The 15,946-nt window shown below is 41.9% G+C and overlaps 1 protein-coding gene across 1 annotated transcript in view; it reads left to right on the forward strand.

Annotated features, from left to right (window-relative positions):
- Positions 1-15,946, forward strand: part of greb1 (growth regulating estrogen receptor binding 1) — a 342,458-nt gene that overhangs the window by 154,550 nt on the left and 171,962 nt on the right. Inside the window, exons 6-7 of the mRNA XM_041187420.1 lie at positions 9,787-9,946; positions 11,863-11,976. Coding sequence (XP_041043354.1) covers positions 9,787-9,946; positions 11,863-11,976 — 274 coding nt within the window. The remainder of the gene's footprint in view (positions 1-9,786; positions 9,947-11,862; positions 11,977-15,946) is intronic.

The following is a 15,946-nucleotide window of genomic DNA, read 5'->3' on the forward strand; positions in this document are numbered from 1 at the left end:
ATAAATAAAAGGAAATACTTGGTGTCAATTTTTTCCTAATTATGCCCCTGTGAAGTCCTTTGGGATATTTTAGGACGTTAAAGGTGCTATATAATGCAAATTGTTGTCTTATCAAATGGAGTTTTCCAGAAAGGGTGAGAAAGAAAACTGGAGGATGATTCACCAAGGATTGTTTTCAAATAAACCTGTGGCTGGCTGTATAATGATACTAGCGTAACCCTGAGCAAAAGCCACAGAGGGTGTGTGCCAGTAACCCCTGTAGGAAGTAACAAACACCAAAGTAGCATTTCCCCAGTTTTTATTTGCAAATTCATTTTTGCAGTTTTCAATTAATGCAGCGAAATATTAAGGAAGCTGAAACAAAAAAGTGCTGAATCAACTTAATATTTCATCCATTACCTTTTTTAAGAAGAAAAACTGGAAAACTGAAACATTTTGTCAGGGATGGGTAAATGAGAAGGGAAGAAAAAACAGTCCCAAAAAGTGGTTGGAATTAACTGGTTAATCGAAGATCATTGAGGTAAGACAATGGAAAGACATCAAAAGAACATGTAGAAAGCTAAGATGGTAAAAGCTCATGAATAAGTATAAAGCATCTTAGCTGTTTGTCTGCTTCTTCTGATAGACCACGTACAATTTGTACTGTCCTGGATTCTCCCCAGTATATTTAACGTCCTGGAGGAGACGACAACGTCCAAGTTAGAATAATTAAATTTATTCCCAACTCCCAGGAGTATTTGAGAGGAAACTGTGGTTATTAATCTAACTTTATAAGCTACATTATTCATCTCGCACCAGTTGTATTCCACAGATAACCCTCATATGGTCTCAAAAGGGTTGCAACCATACTATTCCATAGAATATTTGATAATCTAGGACTTTCCTTTTATTTATTAATTCCAATTTAGCAAAATATTTGTCCAGCATTTTTCACAAAGCATTTTTTTGGGCATGATATACTCTGTTTGATGGAAGTCCAGTTCACAAACTGACTGCTTTGTAGGAGCAAAAGGAACATACGTGAAGACTTCACAAAGACATGTCAAACTTGTACCTGTATCCTGGCATCACATCCTAAATTAGTTACATGTATACCTCTATGTTAAATGACATCTTCTGCCTTTTCCCAAAAAAAGTTTACTTCTGACTCCATAGGATTTTAAGTATAGTAATGGAGTCATTGTCTGCTTGAACAAAGGAGATTATGCAGTAGTTTCATAGATGTGTTTAAAATTATGAAGGAGTGGGCCATAATTAAAAATAAATGGCTTCAAGAGGTTTTGGGATCTAACACCGGTTGTGGGAGGCGGGAGTCGGGGGCAGTGAGTTCCAGATTCCCAAATTCCTCCTCGCATCCCCTCTAAACCTCCAGCCCTTACCTTAAACCTATTCCCCCTGGTTATTGATCCCTCCACCAAGGGGAAAAGTTCTTTCCTGTGTACTCTGTCTATGCCCCTCATAATTTTATACACCTCAATCATGTCCCCCCCCTCAATCTCCTCTGCTCCAGGGAAAATAACCCCAGTCTATCCAATCTCTCTTCATAACTAAAACTCCCCAGCCCAGGCAACCTCCTGGTAAATCTCCTCTGTGCTCTCTCTAGTACAATCACATCCTTCCTATAATGTGGATTCCAGAATTGTACGTAATACTCTACAGTTATACAGTTCCAGCATAACCTCCCTGTTCTTATATTCTATGCCTCGGCTAATAAAGGCAATTATCCCGTATGCCTTCGTAACCACCTTATTTACCTGTCCCGCTACCTTAAGGGACCGGTGGACGTGCACACCAAGGTTCCTCGGATCCTCCGTACTTCCCAGGGCCCTACCATTCATTGTGTATTCCTGTGCCTTGTTTGTCTGCCCAAGTGCATCACCTCACACTTATCCGAATTAAATTCCATTGGCCACTGATCAGCCCATCTGACCAGCCTGTCAGATTGGGGATGCGGCATCATTTTACGTGGGTGGGCCAATTAAGGCCTGCCCTGCATCACGCTTGCCCCCTGGAAGCACTGAGCGCTCCCTGCGCAGTGGGGGTGGGGTGGTTGGTTCCCTGAATCATTCCCTGCGCTCTTTCGCGGAGGTGCCTCAGGGAAATCAGTTTGCCATGTGTAAATTTAAATAAAGGGAAATAAAAGCTTTTAAATCATGTCCCCTCATGTGACACCGTCACATGAGCTGGGACCTGTGAAAGAATTATTTTTAAAATTTTTATTGACTTTTAAAACACTTCATGAAACCTCATCCCACCTGTGGATGAGGTGTCATGAAAAATGCGGAGGCCGCCTGGGCTGTTCGCCTGCCCGCCAACCTTAAGGTTAGACAGGCAGCTCAGCTAATTGATTTAATCACTATTTAAATGGCATTAATAGGCCCTTGACAGTTCAGCGAGCGCGCAGCTGACTCGGCTGTGCGCGTGCTGTCCTGAAAATCTAAATGACGTGCGGTGATGTTGGGACACTTGCCTGACATCACTGCGTGTCATTTAGCGTCGGCGAGCAGGCCCTACCCCCGCTCGCCGACTGGAGAATTCTGTCCTTAATGTACTTGTAAAATAACTTTGGATTTTCCTTTACTTTACCTGACATTGTTTTTTCATGCCCCCTTTTTGCTCTCCTAATTACTCCTCACCTCTGATTTAAATCTACCACCCCTTAGCCTCAAACTATGGCCTCTCGCTCCAGAATGCCCCACAAGGGGAAACATCCACTTCACATCTACTTTGTCTATCCACTTTAGCATTTTATATATCTCAAATATATCTTCTCTCTTCCTTCTAAACTCTAGCAAGTATAGGCCTAAAGTGCTCAATCTCTCCTCATAAGACAAGCCCTGCATCTCTGGAATCAATCTAGCGAACCTCCTCTGAACCGCCTCCAATGCAGGAGTTGCAATGCAAACCCTCAGTGAATTCATGGCAGTGTACCTTCGGTCTGACAAAGCACCTCAAGGAGATACATCTCCAGCAATGGAAAAACACTTTGTGTAACTTACGTGGTGATATTGCTAGGCAAGACTTGGACCAAGCAGGTGAGGATGCTCAATAGCTGTCAGCACATGTAAAAAGCACTCAGTACTCAGTATTACCTTAATCCCCATTATATTGAGACCCTCCACTCTTAGTTAGGGATGTGGGGCTCCAGTTAGCCTTTCAATGGACGTAGAACACCTCACATTGACCATCTTCACACATTTGCATGGCAGACATGAGAGAGCCTCCTTTTCCACACCAACAGTTTCCCTTAATGGTCAGCCCTGGCCCTTGTGACCTCAAAAATGGAGACACACCATGGAAACCACCAGGTTCTGCTTTGCTGATAATAAAGAGCACAGATCAGCTGCATTACATCCTAGCTCCTAGCCTGTTTCTGTGCCCAGCATTGTCTTCCCATCAAGCTAACATATGAGCATCGAGACCATGCTGAATGGTTCCATTGACCACAACACATCTCCATATGGATGTAGCAGCACTGAGCTCGGCGAGTGTCTAGTAAAAGGGAGACTAAGCAGAATGAATAAGACCTTAAGACATAGGAGCAGAAATTAGGCCAATCGGCCCATCGAGTCTGCTCCGCCATTCAATCATGGCTGATAAGTTTCTCAACCCCATTCTCCCACCTTCTCCCCGTAACCTTTGATCCCCTTACCAATCAAGAACCTGTCCATCTCGGTCTTAAATACACTCAATGACCTGGCCTCCACAGCCTCCTGTGGCAATGAATTCCATCGATTCACCACTCTGTGGCTAAAGAAGTTTCTCCTCATCTCTGTTCTAAAAGATCTTCCCTTTACTCTGAGGCTGTGCCCTCGGGTCCCGGTCTCTCCTACTAATGGAAACATCTTCCCCACATCCACTCTATCCAGGCCTTTCAGTATTCTGTAAGTTTCAATCAGATCCCCCCTCATCCTTCTAAACTCCATCGAGTATAGACCCAGACTCCTCAAACGTTCCTCATATGTTAAGCCTTTCATTCCTGGAATCATTCTCGTGAACCTCCTCTGGACCCTCTCCACGGCCAGCACATCCTTCCTGAGATACAGAGCCCAAAATTGCTCACAATATTCTAAATGTGGTAGACCAGAGCCTTATAAAGCCTCAGCAGCACATCCCTGCCAGGAATGGGCCATCGCTGCATCCCTTTTTGACAATAACCTTTTGAATGCTATGCAGACAATTCCAAAGTGCAAAATGGTTAAAGCTGTGGCTTTGAATGCCAGGACAAAGTAGTGTTGCGAGGGATAGAGCACCGGCACATTGAGGTGGGAAAGTGCACACACTTATCGGTGCACTTAGCAGATGTACACTCGGAGAGTTGACAATGTGCAAGGCTGGCAGGAACACACAGGACCTCTGAGTATGGACTTAGATTGCAAACTCTCTCGGATGGCAGAGAGTATGTGGAATTCAAGAAAAGATTACCCTTCTTCATATGCATCTGAACCCCAGAGGTGAGAGTGACTGCCTTTAACATTAAGGCAGTATTTGACTGAGTGTGGCATCAAGAAGTCCCAGCAAGACTGAGATCAATGGAAATCAGGGGAAAAAGCTCTCCGCTGGTTGGAGTCATACCTAACACAGAGGAAGATGGTTGTGGCTGTTGGAGGTTGGTCATCTCAGCTCCAGGACATTACTGCAGGAGTTCCTCAGGCAGTGTCCTCGGCCCAACCACCTTCAGTTGTTTCATCAATGGCCTTCCTTCCATCATAAGGTCAGAAGTTGGGATGTTCGCTAACGATTTCACAATGTTCACCATTTGTGACTCCTCAGAAGGAGGAGTTCAGCTCCAAATGCAGCAAGACCTGAACAATATCCAGGTTTGGGCTGGCAAGTGGGAAGTAACATTCGCGCCACACAAGTGCCAGGCAATGACCAGCTCCAACAAGAGAGAACCTAACCATCACCCTTGTCATTCAGTGGCATTTAAATCACTGAATCCCCCACTATCAATATCCTGGGGGTTACCATTGAACAGAAACTGATCTGGACTAGCCATATAAATACTGTGGCTACAAGAGCAGGTCAGAGGCTAGGAATCCTGCAGCAAGTAACTCATCTCCTGACTCCCCAAAGCCTATCCACCATCTGTAAGGCAGAAGTCAAGAGTGTGATGGAATACTCTCCACTTGTCTGGATGAGTGCAGCTCCAACAACACTCATGAAGCTTGACACCATCTGGGACAAAGCAGCCCGCTTGATTGACACCCCATCCACAAACATTCACTCCCTCCATCACAGATGCACAGTGGCAGCAGTGTGTACTATCTACAAGATGCACTGCAGGAACTCACTAAGCCTGCTTAGACACTCCCAACATCCACAGTGGAGGTGGAAGCAGCCTGCTGACTGCTGTGCCCTATTGTCTGATGGCTTTGGCAGGCATCTTCTCGAGGACTGAGACTAGGAGGGCCCTGGCCTGCTTAGGGTCTCCTTCTGTGGGGCAGGTGCACCCTCCTTGGTGCTCACTGCAGTGGCCACCTCCCCCCACGCCACAGTTGTAAGGTTGGCTGTCCTCCTTCTACCATCACGGGGGTAGAGCACCTCCCGGTGATCCTTGATGGCATCTAGAAGGTGACCCAGCGAAGCATTACTAAATTTGGGCGCTGCAGACTTCTTTGCTTTGGGGACCATCTCTCGTCTAGAGCAGCCCTGGGCTGCAGACATTGAGAAACCTGTGTACGGGTGCGGTTTAAATATGGCGCCTGGAGTGATGATCCGCTGAGGTCATGGCGAGTCGGGTGAATCACAGGTCGCCTGCCCGTGATATGATGTGTTTCCAGTTGATACGTATTTAGTGATGCCGGAAGCAGACAATCGGGTGCGAAAACCCGCCATTGCGGCCAGCAGGGAAAACACCACTTTTCCAGCCCACCACCGCATTTAGTCTGGGGAGGGGAAAATCCCGCCCATAGCCTTTTCAGATTATATACAAAACAGAACTTTTGATTGGAACCCTTTTCAGAGGATCTGTTAAGTAGAAATGATTGTGAAAAGTAATTGGCCGGGAATTTATGGGGCTTTTGATGGCAAACTATGTTTGCCCCTATTACCTCGCTGAACCTGATTGCAACGTCCCGATTTTGCATAGGCGCAGATTAATGCACAAATCCTGAAGTTGTGGTTTGCTATCCACTACTCTGTCACAGGTTTCATTGTAGAGCCCTCGCCCCTCAGAGCTGCCAAACAGCGAAATCAACAGGGTGAGAACTTCCCCTTTTTCTGCTCTCATGTCGCTGTTAGAAACCCCGTAAAAAGTTAAGCCTTGTTCAATGAGGTGTAACTGGGTTTTTAATGGTGATCTGATTAATAGCCAGCTGAACAACTGGTCTGGCCCTGAAAAAAATAGAAGAATGTTGTTTGCTTTCCCCATTATGATTACATTTAGAATTTTTCAACTAGATTTTAAAAATAATTAACTTCTTCAGAGTTTGTTCATGATGTTTCAGCTTCTCCTTTAACCCCATTTGTATGTCTCAAATTTTATTTTACTCTCGTGTTTAAAGAAGTGGGTCGATTATTCAGCCATGCTGTGCTTCTTCATTGATGACACCCAGCTCTATCTCACCACCACCCCTCTTGATTCCTCCAATGTTGCTAAATTAATCAGACCTCTTATCCACATCCAGAATTGGATGAGGAGAATTTTCCTCCAAATAATTATTGGGAAGGCTGCAGCCATTGTCTTCGGTCCCCACTACAAACTCTGCCGCTCTCCCTGACAACTGTCTGAGGTTGAGTTTGCAATCTTGGTGTCATTTGATTCCAGCGATAATCTTCTGACCACATATCTGTGCTACCATTAAGATCACCTATTTCCACTTCTGTAACATCATCTGACCTCTCCCCTGCCTCAGCTTATCTATGGGTGCAACCCTCACCCAGGCATTTGGAATAGTCAAGCCTAGTGGTGGCAATGTACTCCGGGTCCACTCCCACATTTTACCCTCTTAATCTTGAGGTCATCCAAAACTTTGCTGGCTATCCCCTTACACACACTACACTCATCATTTGCGTGCTTACTGACCGACATTAGCTCCCAGTGAAGCAAAGCCTCGATCTTAAAATTCTCATGTTTTCAAATTCCTCCCATGGCCTCAACCCTCTCTATCTCTGAAGCTTCCTCTAGCCCTACAACTCTCTGAGATATTTGTGCTCCTCTCATTCTGGCCTCTTGAGGAACCCCCATTTTAACTGCTGCACCATCGGTGGCCATGCCTTCAGCTGCTTGGGCCCTAAGCACTAGAATTCCCTCCCTAAACCTTTCCATCTTTCTACTTCTCTCTCCTTTTAGAACAACCCTTAAAACCTACCTCTACGACCGAACTTTTGGCCATCTGCCCTATTATTGCCTTCTGTGGCTCAATGTCAAATTTTTCTTTTATAATGTTTCAATGAAGTGCCTTGGGACATTTTATTACATTAAAGCACTATATTAGTACAAGTAGCTGTTGTGCTTATCGTTTCCTTGTTTGCTGGTTTTGAAATGTGATTGTGATTGACAAAGTCGACAGCTTGACTGGATCCGTGCAGCTTGACTTTGGGAATCTCTATTAAGCCCTGCTATAATCAATTGCCTGACAAACAAGTTAAACATCTCACCACAGGGATCACTGGATCTCTCAGCACAGCTTTCTTCAAGGTCATCAGTAATCACTTTCACTTTGCCATTGACCGACCGCATATTATTAGCCCATAGAGTGTTAAGGTATAATTTGAAGTTTATGTTATGGAAGGGGCAAGTCAGGAAAAGCTAATGAGCTAAGAACACTTCAATTGAAGTTTATGACAGATTGAAACTTGAACATATTCAGCACACATTGCATAGAAGAGTGATTATGATGATGATTGGTTTGTTACCTAATAAAAAGAGCTTATTTAATTCATTTAGTTGTGTTAAAATGTTTTTTCTAGGAATGTCAGGGGAGAGAGTTTAAGATTCTATTAGTATAATTTGAAGGGTTAGAATTTAGTGTTGAACTTGAACCAAGAGACTCGAGGATCACCAGCAATTGGTCTCTGGGCTTCATCTACATATTCGAGGGGAGCATTTCCCTTCCCCCGGCTTCATAAACATTTAAAAAAAGTTAGACATTTACTTCTAGTTGGTGGCCACAGGGAAGGTAAGCATGATATGTGCCATGCTCATCTGTCACTGATTTTGTGGAAATAATCCTCAGGCATTAACATACCAAAAGCTCTCACAACTGTTTTTATTTTCATCCTGCAATTTCTTCTCCCTAACCTTTAAAGTTGCCACCATTACAGGGAATGCCCAAAACCTGTCAGATTGTTGCCAGCTTCTTGATAGATTTTGTGCTGTAGTGTTTCTGGGACAGGTGCTGTAAGAAGTAAAGAGTTGATTCAGTCTCCCAGTGTGCTGTGATCTCTATCCAGGCAAGTTTATGTTTGTTGTTTGAAACAAATTCACCTCTTACGACTGTAATTTCATTATCATAGACATCGATAGAAGAAGATGTCTCAGGAAAAACTCATTCAATGTGATATTTGTTTGTATCAGTTGTTAATTAAGATGTCCTGTGAAATACAGGAATTCCTTTTACCTCTCTGACCCCTGTCATCACTAATTGTATTATTTACTGGACTGCACTCCAAAGGAGTGGGAATATTTACCAGTTTAATTTAAAATTCTGAGAAGTATTTGTCATTTTTCTATGTCTGTGACTACATTAATGATGGGAAAAAAATTAGATGATAATATAAGCTGTCAGTAATAATCCACTAGTTTTATTCCACTCCCATAAGTGGTACATTATAACCCTGGATCAGAATTAAACAGTCAGTAATAATCCATTAGTTTTATTCCACTCCCATAAGTGGTACATTATAACCCTGGATCAGAATTAAGCTGTCAGTAATAATCCACTAGTTTTATTCCACTCCCATAAGCGGTACATTATAACCCTGGATCAGAATGTCTGTGGTTGCTTCCAAGGATGATGTGCTCTTAATCTTATGACTTAATGGAACAATAGACAGAAGAGTTACCAAGGGAAAATAGGAAAGCAGACAGTCATCTGGCAACACTCAAATTGCATCATTCTGCAAAGCTGTTTTGTGATATATCTATGCAAAGTCTGTACTTATTAGATATCACCACTTACACCACATTTTGTTGTATTTTTTGGCTTTGTTAAAGGATCGCAACTACAAACCAATTGTTCCATCAAGCTCTTAACAATTTTTAAGGTTTGCAAATTCAGACCAATTGCCACCTTCAGTGTTCGGCATAAATTGTCTGCAAGCAAACAACCAGTCTTAGAAAATAGGTGAGGTAGGTAATTAGCCATAGTCCACAAAGTAAATGTAAAGCTTCCAGTCCCAGTCTAGACTAATCCATGTGAGAAAACAAACATGTACCTTCGGCTTCATAGATATTTATATTTGAATGGTTGTTGTTGCCTTTTACATAGGACAATGAGATTGTCTTGTAGACAGGGTTTATTGCTGCTTTAAAAATGCCTGCACTCTACTTCTGCATGCCTCATTAACCTGTAACATTAGATGTCAATAACTTCCATAAAAAGGGTGCTAAACTCTGCAGTCCCTTTGCCCTGGGCTGTTGAGTACAGGGTTTCCTGTAATTTATCAGCAGGGAGCTCTTGGAGCCCTGCTTTATTGAGCATGTTTAAGAAAATGCTGAAGGAAAATGATAATGCCTCTTTGAATAGCCTAAATTCGTTTAGAACTTTTACCCCTGCTCTCTGTGTTCAGTTCATTTAGTAAGGCGCTTCTGAGTTTTTAGTTGCTTCTGTTTTTATAAAGATGGGAAACTCATATGCTGGGCAACTGAAGACAACACGTTTTGAAGAAGTTCTGCACAATTCTATTGAAGCTTCCCTGCGTTCAAACAACTTGGTCCCCAGGCCTGTGTTTTCACAGTTATATCTAGAGGCTGAGCACCAATTGGTCTCTAATTTAGAAGGTAAGATCATGGTTCCTTTTTTAAAATTTGCGAGTACTCCTATAAGTCTAAGAAAAACTATACCATTAGCACATGCTCTATTGTAAAAGAGAAAAGGCTGATAGGTTTCCCTTTTTCAGAGAATAGGTCATGTTGCTGGTGGCTCAAATTAACTTTACGTTATCCTACAATGAAGACTTTTAAGTGTGCCGTTTTCTTCTGCTAAGTACTCCATTTTCTGACCAGTTCAGTTGTTATTATTGGTCCTTACCTAACATCATAATTGATAGTTAGCTTTGGAAAGAAGACTTTCAGAAATAGTCTCTAATACAGCTTCTAAAATTATTCGCTTGTATTGCCTGTAGCAAAGATCACTGGATTTTTCCCCTCTACATTATTTTACATTTAAAGCTTAAAAGCTGAGAAATTTGTTAACACTGTGCCTATTTTACAGGTGCAAAATGGGTGCCCAAGCAATCAATAATGGTGGGTGCTGTGTGTGCATATTCCTTGCCAGAAGTGCACTACATGCTATTTTGCCTTACTATAAGCATTCATGGCCTACACCTAAAGGGTCTTTGGCATATGCAAATAGTGGGGGTGGGGCGGGTGGTGGTGGTGTCTAACAGCTCTTTGAGCAAGCCTTTCAAAATTGTGCTGCTATGAATACAGTTGGCACTTGGCCCATTGTGTTCAGATTAACCAAATCCATATGCAACCTAATCAGCAGTCCTTAAAAGGCCAGCTGGAGGCTGCCACCAAAAAGTATATTTTTAAAAAACTTTCCTGAATGTGAAGTTGTGAGTAGCTTGGGTGCTCCTCCCAGCTCCACAGGAGTCCTGAAGGCTATTGCCAGTCCCCTCCCAATTGCTCCTTTCCTACCTGTTTGCACTTTCCTCCCGATCACCCTTCATTACTTTGAATTTCTCAAATGTGGACTGTCTGAGATAAATTAATTTTTTAGTGGTAGTAACAAGGATCCTAGTGCACACCAGGGAAGTCTGCTTTAATTTAATGTATGCAGGGACAGTGCTTCCATTGCTGGTCTGGATTAGTCTGTCTTGGCAGATACAGACAACGCTTTAGCTACTGAGCAATCCATTCCTTTTGACTATTGCTGTATAAGTGCACTTGATTTTGTGTTGACCTTGACTCAGGGATACTGAAGGATCAACATTTCTTGTTCATTATAATGTTGTCTTGAGTAACCTAGAGTGAAGCACCATTGACCAACAGGTTGCCCTGAAAATTGCATTCAATAAATAAGCTAACCGAACTGACTGAAGCTTAACACCATTATAGTAAGACTGATTTTCCTGACCCTCCTCTAATTGCATGTGCTAAAGAGGAACAGCACACCTGTCCAGCTCTGACATTGCCCCTACTTCCTGTCCTGGGTGGGCAATTTGAATCCCTCAGGGGCAGCCTGCAGCTGCCTTGCTCCTCTGACCTGGGTGATCAGATGTTCTGGCTGATTGAAGTATAAACTTACATGGGTGGGCCAGATTAAAAATTGCAAGCTACTTCTGACCAGTGGTGATTCAGGGCCAGGCCACAGTGCTCCACATATCTGGGTACTCCTGTAGGCATTCCCAACATAAATAGAGTCGAGGAACATCAATCCCTGTCTGTTTAGCATGTTTCTTTATGATATTTACCTTCTGCAGACACAGATCTGGATCTGCATGTTGGAGCACACATGAGAATTTGGGCATATGCATTAATTATTTGCTGTCCATTAAGATTAAAGCTCAGTTCTCAGCACCTTCTGACACAAATGGCATGTAAGGAAAATTTACTCCATAACGAATGGTCTGTTGTTAAGAATTCAACCAGGATATAAAATTTAGTTAAATTACGTGGTGAAGATTTTTGGGGCTAGGATAGTATTGAATGTTTTTGTGCTGGTAATACAGATGGCATTGTACCTAACACAGCTTGCAAAAGACCAGGAAACGAGGAGGAGGAGGAGGATGATGGATCAGAATCCAGTAGTCCTCTCATTCCATATCAGATGAAGCCTCCCCCAGAAGGATGTTGTACCACTGATGGTAAGTAGAGAAAGCTTTAACTTAAAGGATGTTGGTTTTCAGCGGAATTTGGTGTTACCAAGAATGACTGGTCTCAAATTTAAAATATTTGTGTACAACTAAACTGGCCTCTGTAAATTCCTTAGTTGGGAATTATAGGAAATAACTGAAGACAAGGTGGAACAAGCGCTGTCACAGGGACTGAATGAGCATTATGACTTTTTTCCTCTTTTACCCCCTCTTTAAAAAAAGTACATGACTTCAAGCTATCACAACTTTCTGTTGTCTAGTTACATAGTGCTGTATGTACTATATCCTTTGAATTTTGTTTCCCTCTCTCCCCAACCTTATTGGTTTCTCTCACATTAAGGCATACACTGGGGAGAGGGGTACTGCACTTTTTTCCAAGATTTAATGCTGCTTTTGTGGCACTGAATGCTATTTCAGATTACTTTATTGGTGCTTCTAAAAATGTTTCCTGTGCTGTTTCACATTTGCATTGATTCCACTTCCACTGGCCCTTATGGTTTTTCAGATGTGAACTGTGTCATTGATGAAATGAGATGTGATAGAGTCTCTGTGTCTGTTTTAAAACATTTTTACTGCTCTTACTCTGAATTATTTTGACTTTATAATCTAAGATCAATCAAAGGGCTCAGTCCCAACTTCTTTGAGAACGAAAATCCTAGCCTGAAATCTTCGTAAGGTTTTGGCAATATGTCTTGGGATAACAAAACCCAGTTTATTAATCTTTTTTAGCACTGCAATTATCTTAAGTCCTCCCTGGATTTGCTTCATCTTTGAATTTTTAGTATGATACATTCAAACTTGATTTTAATTTTAAAACTATAAACTAAATGTATTTAACAAGGGGTAAACAAGCAAATAAGTTATTATAAGTAAACCCTTGGTAACTAGCTTGTGTATTTTATGTAGTCTTTCTATTTGTTAAATATATTTTTGTATAATATATCTGAGCTATTTTCCATCCTTATTTCTGTTGTTTCTAGCCCAGTAAAGGCATGTCGTATTCATAAATTTAAACATGGACTGTATTAACTATAGAATTTTCCAGAACTGCCTTTTCTTTTAATAATGGACATTAAGGGACTGCTGATATGGCTGCCGATGGTCAGGTGACTTTTGCAATTTCTGCATAGACTTAGAACTACCTCAAGTCTCCAGAAAATTCCTAATTCAGTGAGCATGAGCGGAGTTTCTCCCTTGAATGGATATACCAAGACAAAAGCATTTGTGGAATTCACCCCCCGCCCATTGTGTGGCATTGAATTTCAAATCATTCTGGGTGGATAATAGAAGTATTTTGATCATGTGGTCACTTGATCAAAACTGTCTTCAGATAACCAATCTTACTTACTTTAAGCATCAGGGAGAAACCAGTCAGTCTGCAAGCAACACAGCAAGAAACAGAAGCAAAGGCAGCAACATCTGTGTATTAAAACTGGAGACTGCACCATCGTACGGTCTCCAAGCTTGTTCCTTTTCATGTTCATCAGTATAGAAAACCAACCTCCTAGTAATAAGACTACTCGCAACTAACTTTGTGACCTGCTGAAAGTCCACTTCTTTAAGGGAATGACTCTGATATGACTTGGGTTATTGAGTTCAGCTAGCTACACTTCAAGAGTAGTAAAGGAGCCTTTCTCCAGCAGGCTAGCACTGAGATGAGACCATCATGTGACTAACGAACTAATCCTTTGTTTGTACCTTGTAAAAGCGCTATCCTTTTTAACTGTATTTTTTCTCTAGTGTGAGGATGAGTGACATAGTGTTAGATTTGTGGGGTGAATGTGTGATTATAAATAATCCTCTTTATTTAAAGGCACAAAAAGTATGCTACTGGTAATTCAAATCGACCATATGCTCAGGGGTTAAGAAACACTCACCTCTTCCTTTTCAGAAACACACTGATTATGGACAGTAAGGGAAGGGAACAGGAGTTTCAGTTCTCCCTCATCCTTGTTCATAATAATTGATAAAAACAAAAGACCTGCATAGTTGGACAAAGGGCGACCAATATGAGGGCAGCTAAACTGCTGTGATTTTTACATTAATGCTATTTGTAAATTTATAAACTAGCCTTTAAAGCATTCTAACCTAATTGAATGCTGAGCTATAAGTGATGCAAAATTGAGCTATTGAGTGGGTTATAAAGCATGTTGTGTTTGCATAATTAGGAGTTCCAACAAACTACCACAACGTGTTAAAATTATGCATTTCATGTGGTGACACATGCGTGGTACTATCAGAAGGCTTGATTAAAATAATAGCTTGGATTTTATGCTGCCACTCTATTTGCATGCACCCCTCATGAGGAGGAACATCCACCTGCCATGGATATGTGCTCCTTTGGCCAATCTTAGGATCACTTAAATACTGGTCAGCTGCTCCCTGGTCTCAGATGGGGAACTGTCAGATTGGGAGCAGAACTTTATTCCTGGAGTGTAGGTTGCTGATGCCTGAAAAAGGACTCAAATACTTGAAACGTTGTCTGGTCATCTCTTTAGTCTGTACAATCCAGTGCTTTGTGAATGATTGCCCAGGCCATGTCAACAAATACAAATTCTGGGCCCTTTATACTGCCATTATAACAGAGAACAGGGCATTCTCTCAAACCAATGTTGTCAAGACCCAAAGTGAAAAACATTGGAGGATGTGTTGCTGCAACTCTGAGATCTGCTATTCTAGCCATCAGACTCGAGAAGGAACTGCCCAGTTGATAATTAGTTTTGGCTTTGCCACTTGAGAAATTCTATAACACCCCTGGGCAAATATTTAGTTCTGCATACCAATCATAAGCATCAGAGGTCTGAAAATTCAGTACTGCCAGGTGATTCCATGAATTACTCTGCCCAAGGATCAGGCTTCTACCAAGTGGCAGCATGCATTTAATGTAATATGAATATTACCACGTAACAGCCTTTCAGCCAATGTCAAACATCTACTTCTTTTTGCTATCTGGTGGACATAAGAGCAAAGGCAATAATATGCTTCCTTCATTGCCATTTCCAGTTAAAATAATGCTTCTAATAAGTTCATCTCTATTTGATAAGAGGGATATCCATTTTACAGAAATAGCCTATATAAAATGAAACCACAAGTAACAATAAATATTAAAGTTCCTTTAGGATGAGGAGTTGTTTCTGGTCACCATCTTTTTCAGTTGTCTTTCCCTCTTTGCTTTTGCCCTATAAATCACACCCATCTGCAGAGAATGGGTAGGCCTACTCCTTAATAATAAGAACAAAAACTGCGGATGCTCGAAGTCCAAAACAAAAACAGAATTACCTGGAAAAACTCAGCAGGTCTGGCAGCATCGGCGGAGAAGAAAAGAGTTGACGTTTCGAGTCCTCATGACCCTTCAACAGAACTGGGTGAATTTTAGGAGAGGGGTGAAATATAAGCTGGTTTAAGGTGATGGTGGGGGGGGGAGAGAAGTGGGGTGGGGGGAGGGTGTGGTTGTAGGGACAAGCAAGCAGTGATAGGAGCAGATAATCAAAAGATGTCACAGACAGAAGAATAAAGAGGTGTTGTTCTTCTGTCTGTGACATCTTTTGATTATCTGCTCCTATCACTGCTTGCTTGTCCCTACAACCACCCGCCCTTCCCCACCTTAAACCAGCTTATACTTCACCCCTCTCCTAATATTCACTCAGTTCTGTTGAAGGGTCATGAGGACTCGAAACGTCAAGTCTTCTCCACCGATGCTGCCAGAACTGCTGAGTTTTTCCAGGAAATTCTGTTTTTGTACTCCTTAGTAAACTCTTTGGAGGCATAGGCAAGTGATCTGGCAGATACTTACCATTGGCTTTTTCTCTCCTTCCCTGCAGAAAAGTACTTACCTTTGCCTTGATTTTATTTACTTTTCACCTCACTACTGTAAACAAGTTCAGCATTTCCATTATTCCATTTGTACAATAGCTTTAAATATATTTACATACCTGTTTCTCCTGGTTTTCTGGAGTCAATT

The sequence above is a fragment of the Carcharodon carcharias genome, chromosome 5, assembly GCF_017639515.1.
Source record: "Carcharodon carcharias isolate sCarCar2 chromosome 5, sCarCar2.pri, whole genome shotgun sequence".
Lineage (NCBI taxonomy): Eukaryota > Metazoa > Chordata > Chondrichthyes > Lamniformes > Lamnidae > Carcharodon > Carcharodon carcharias.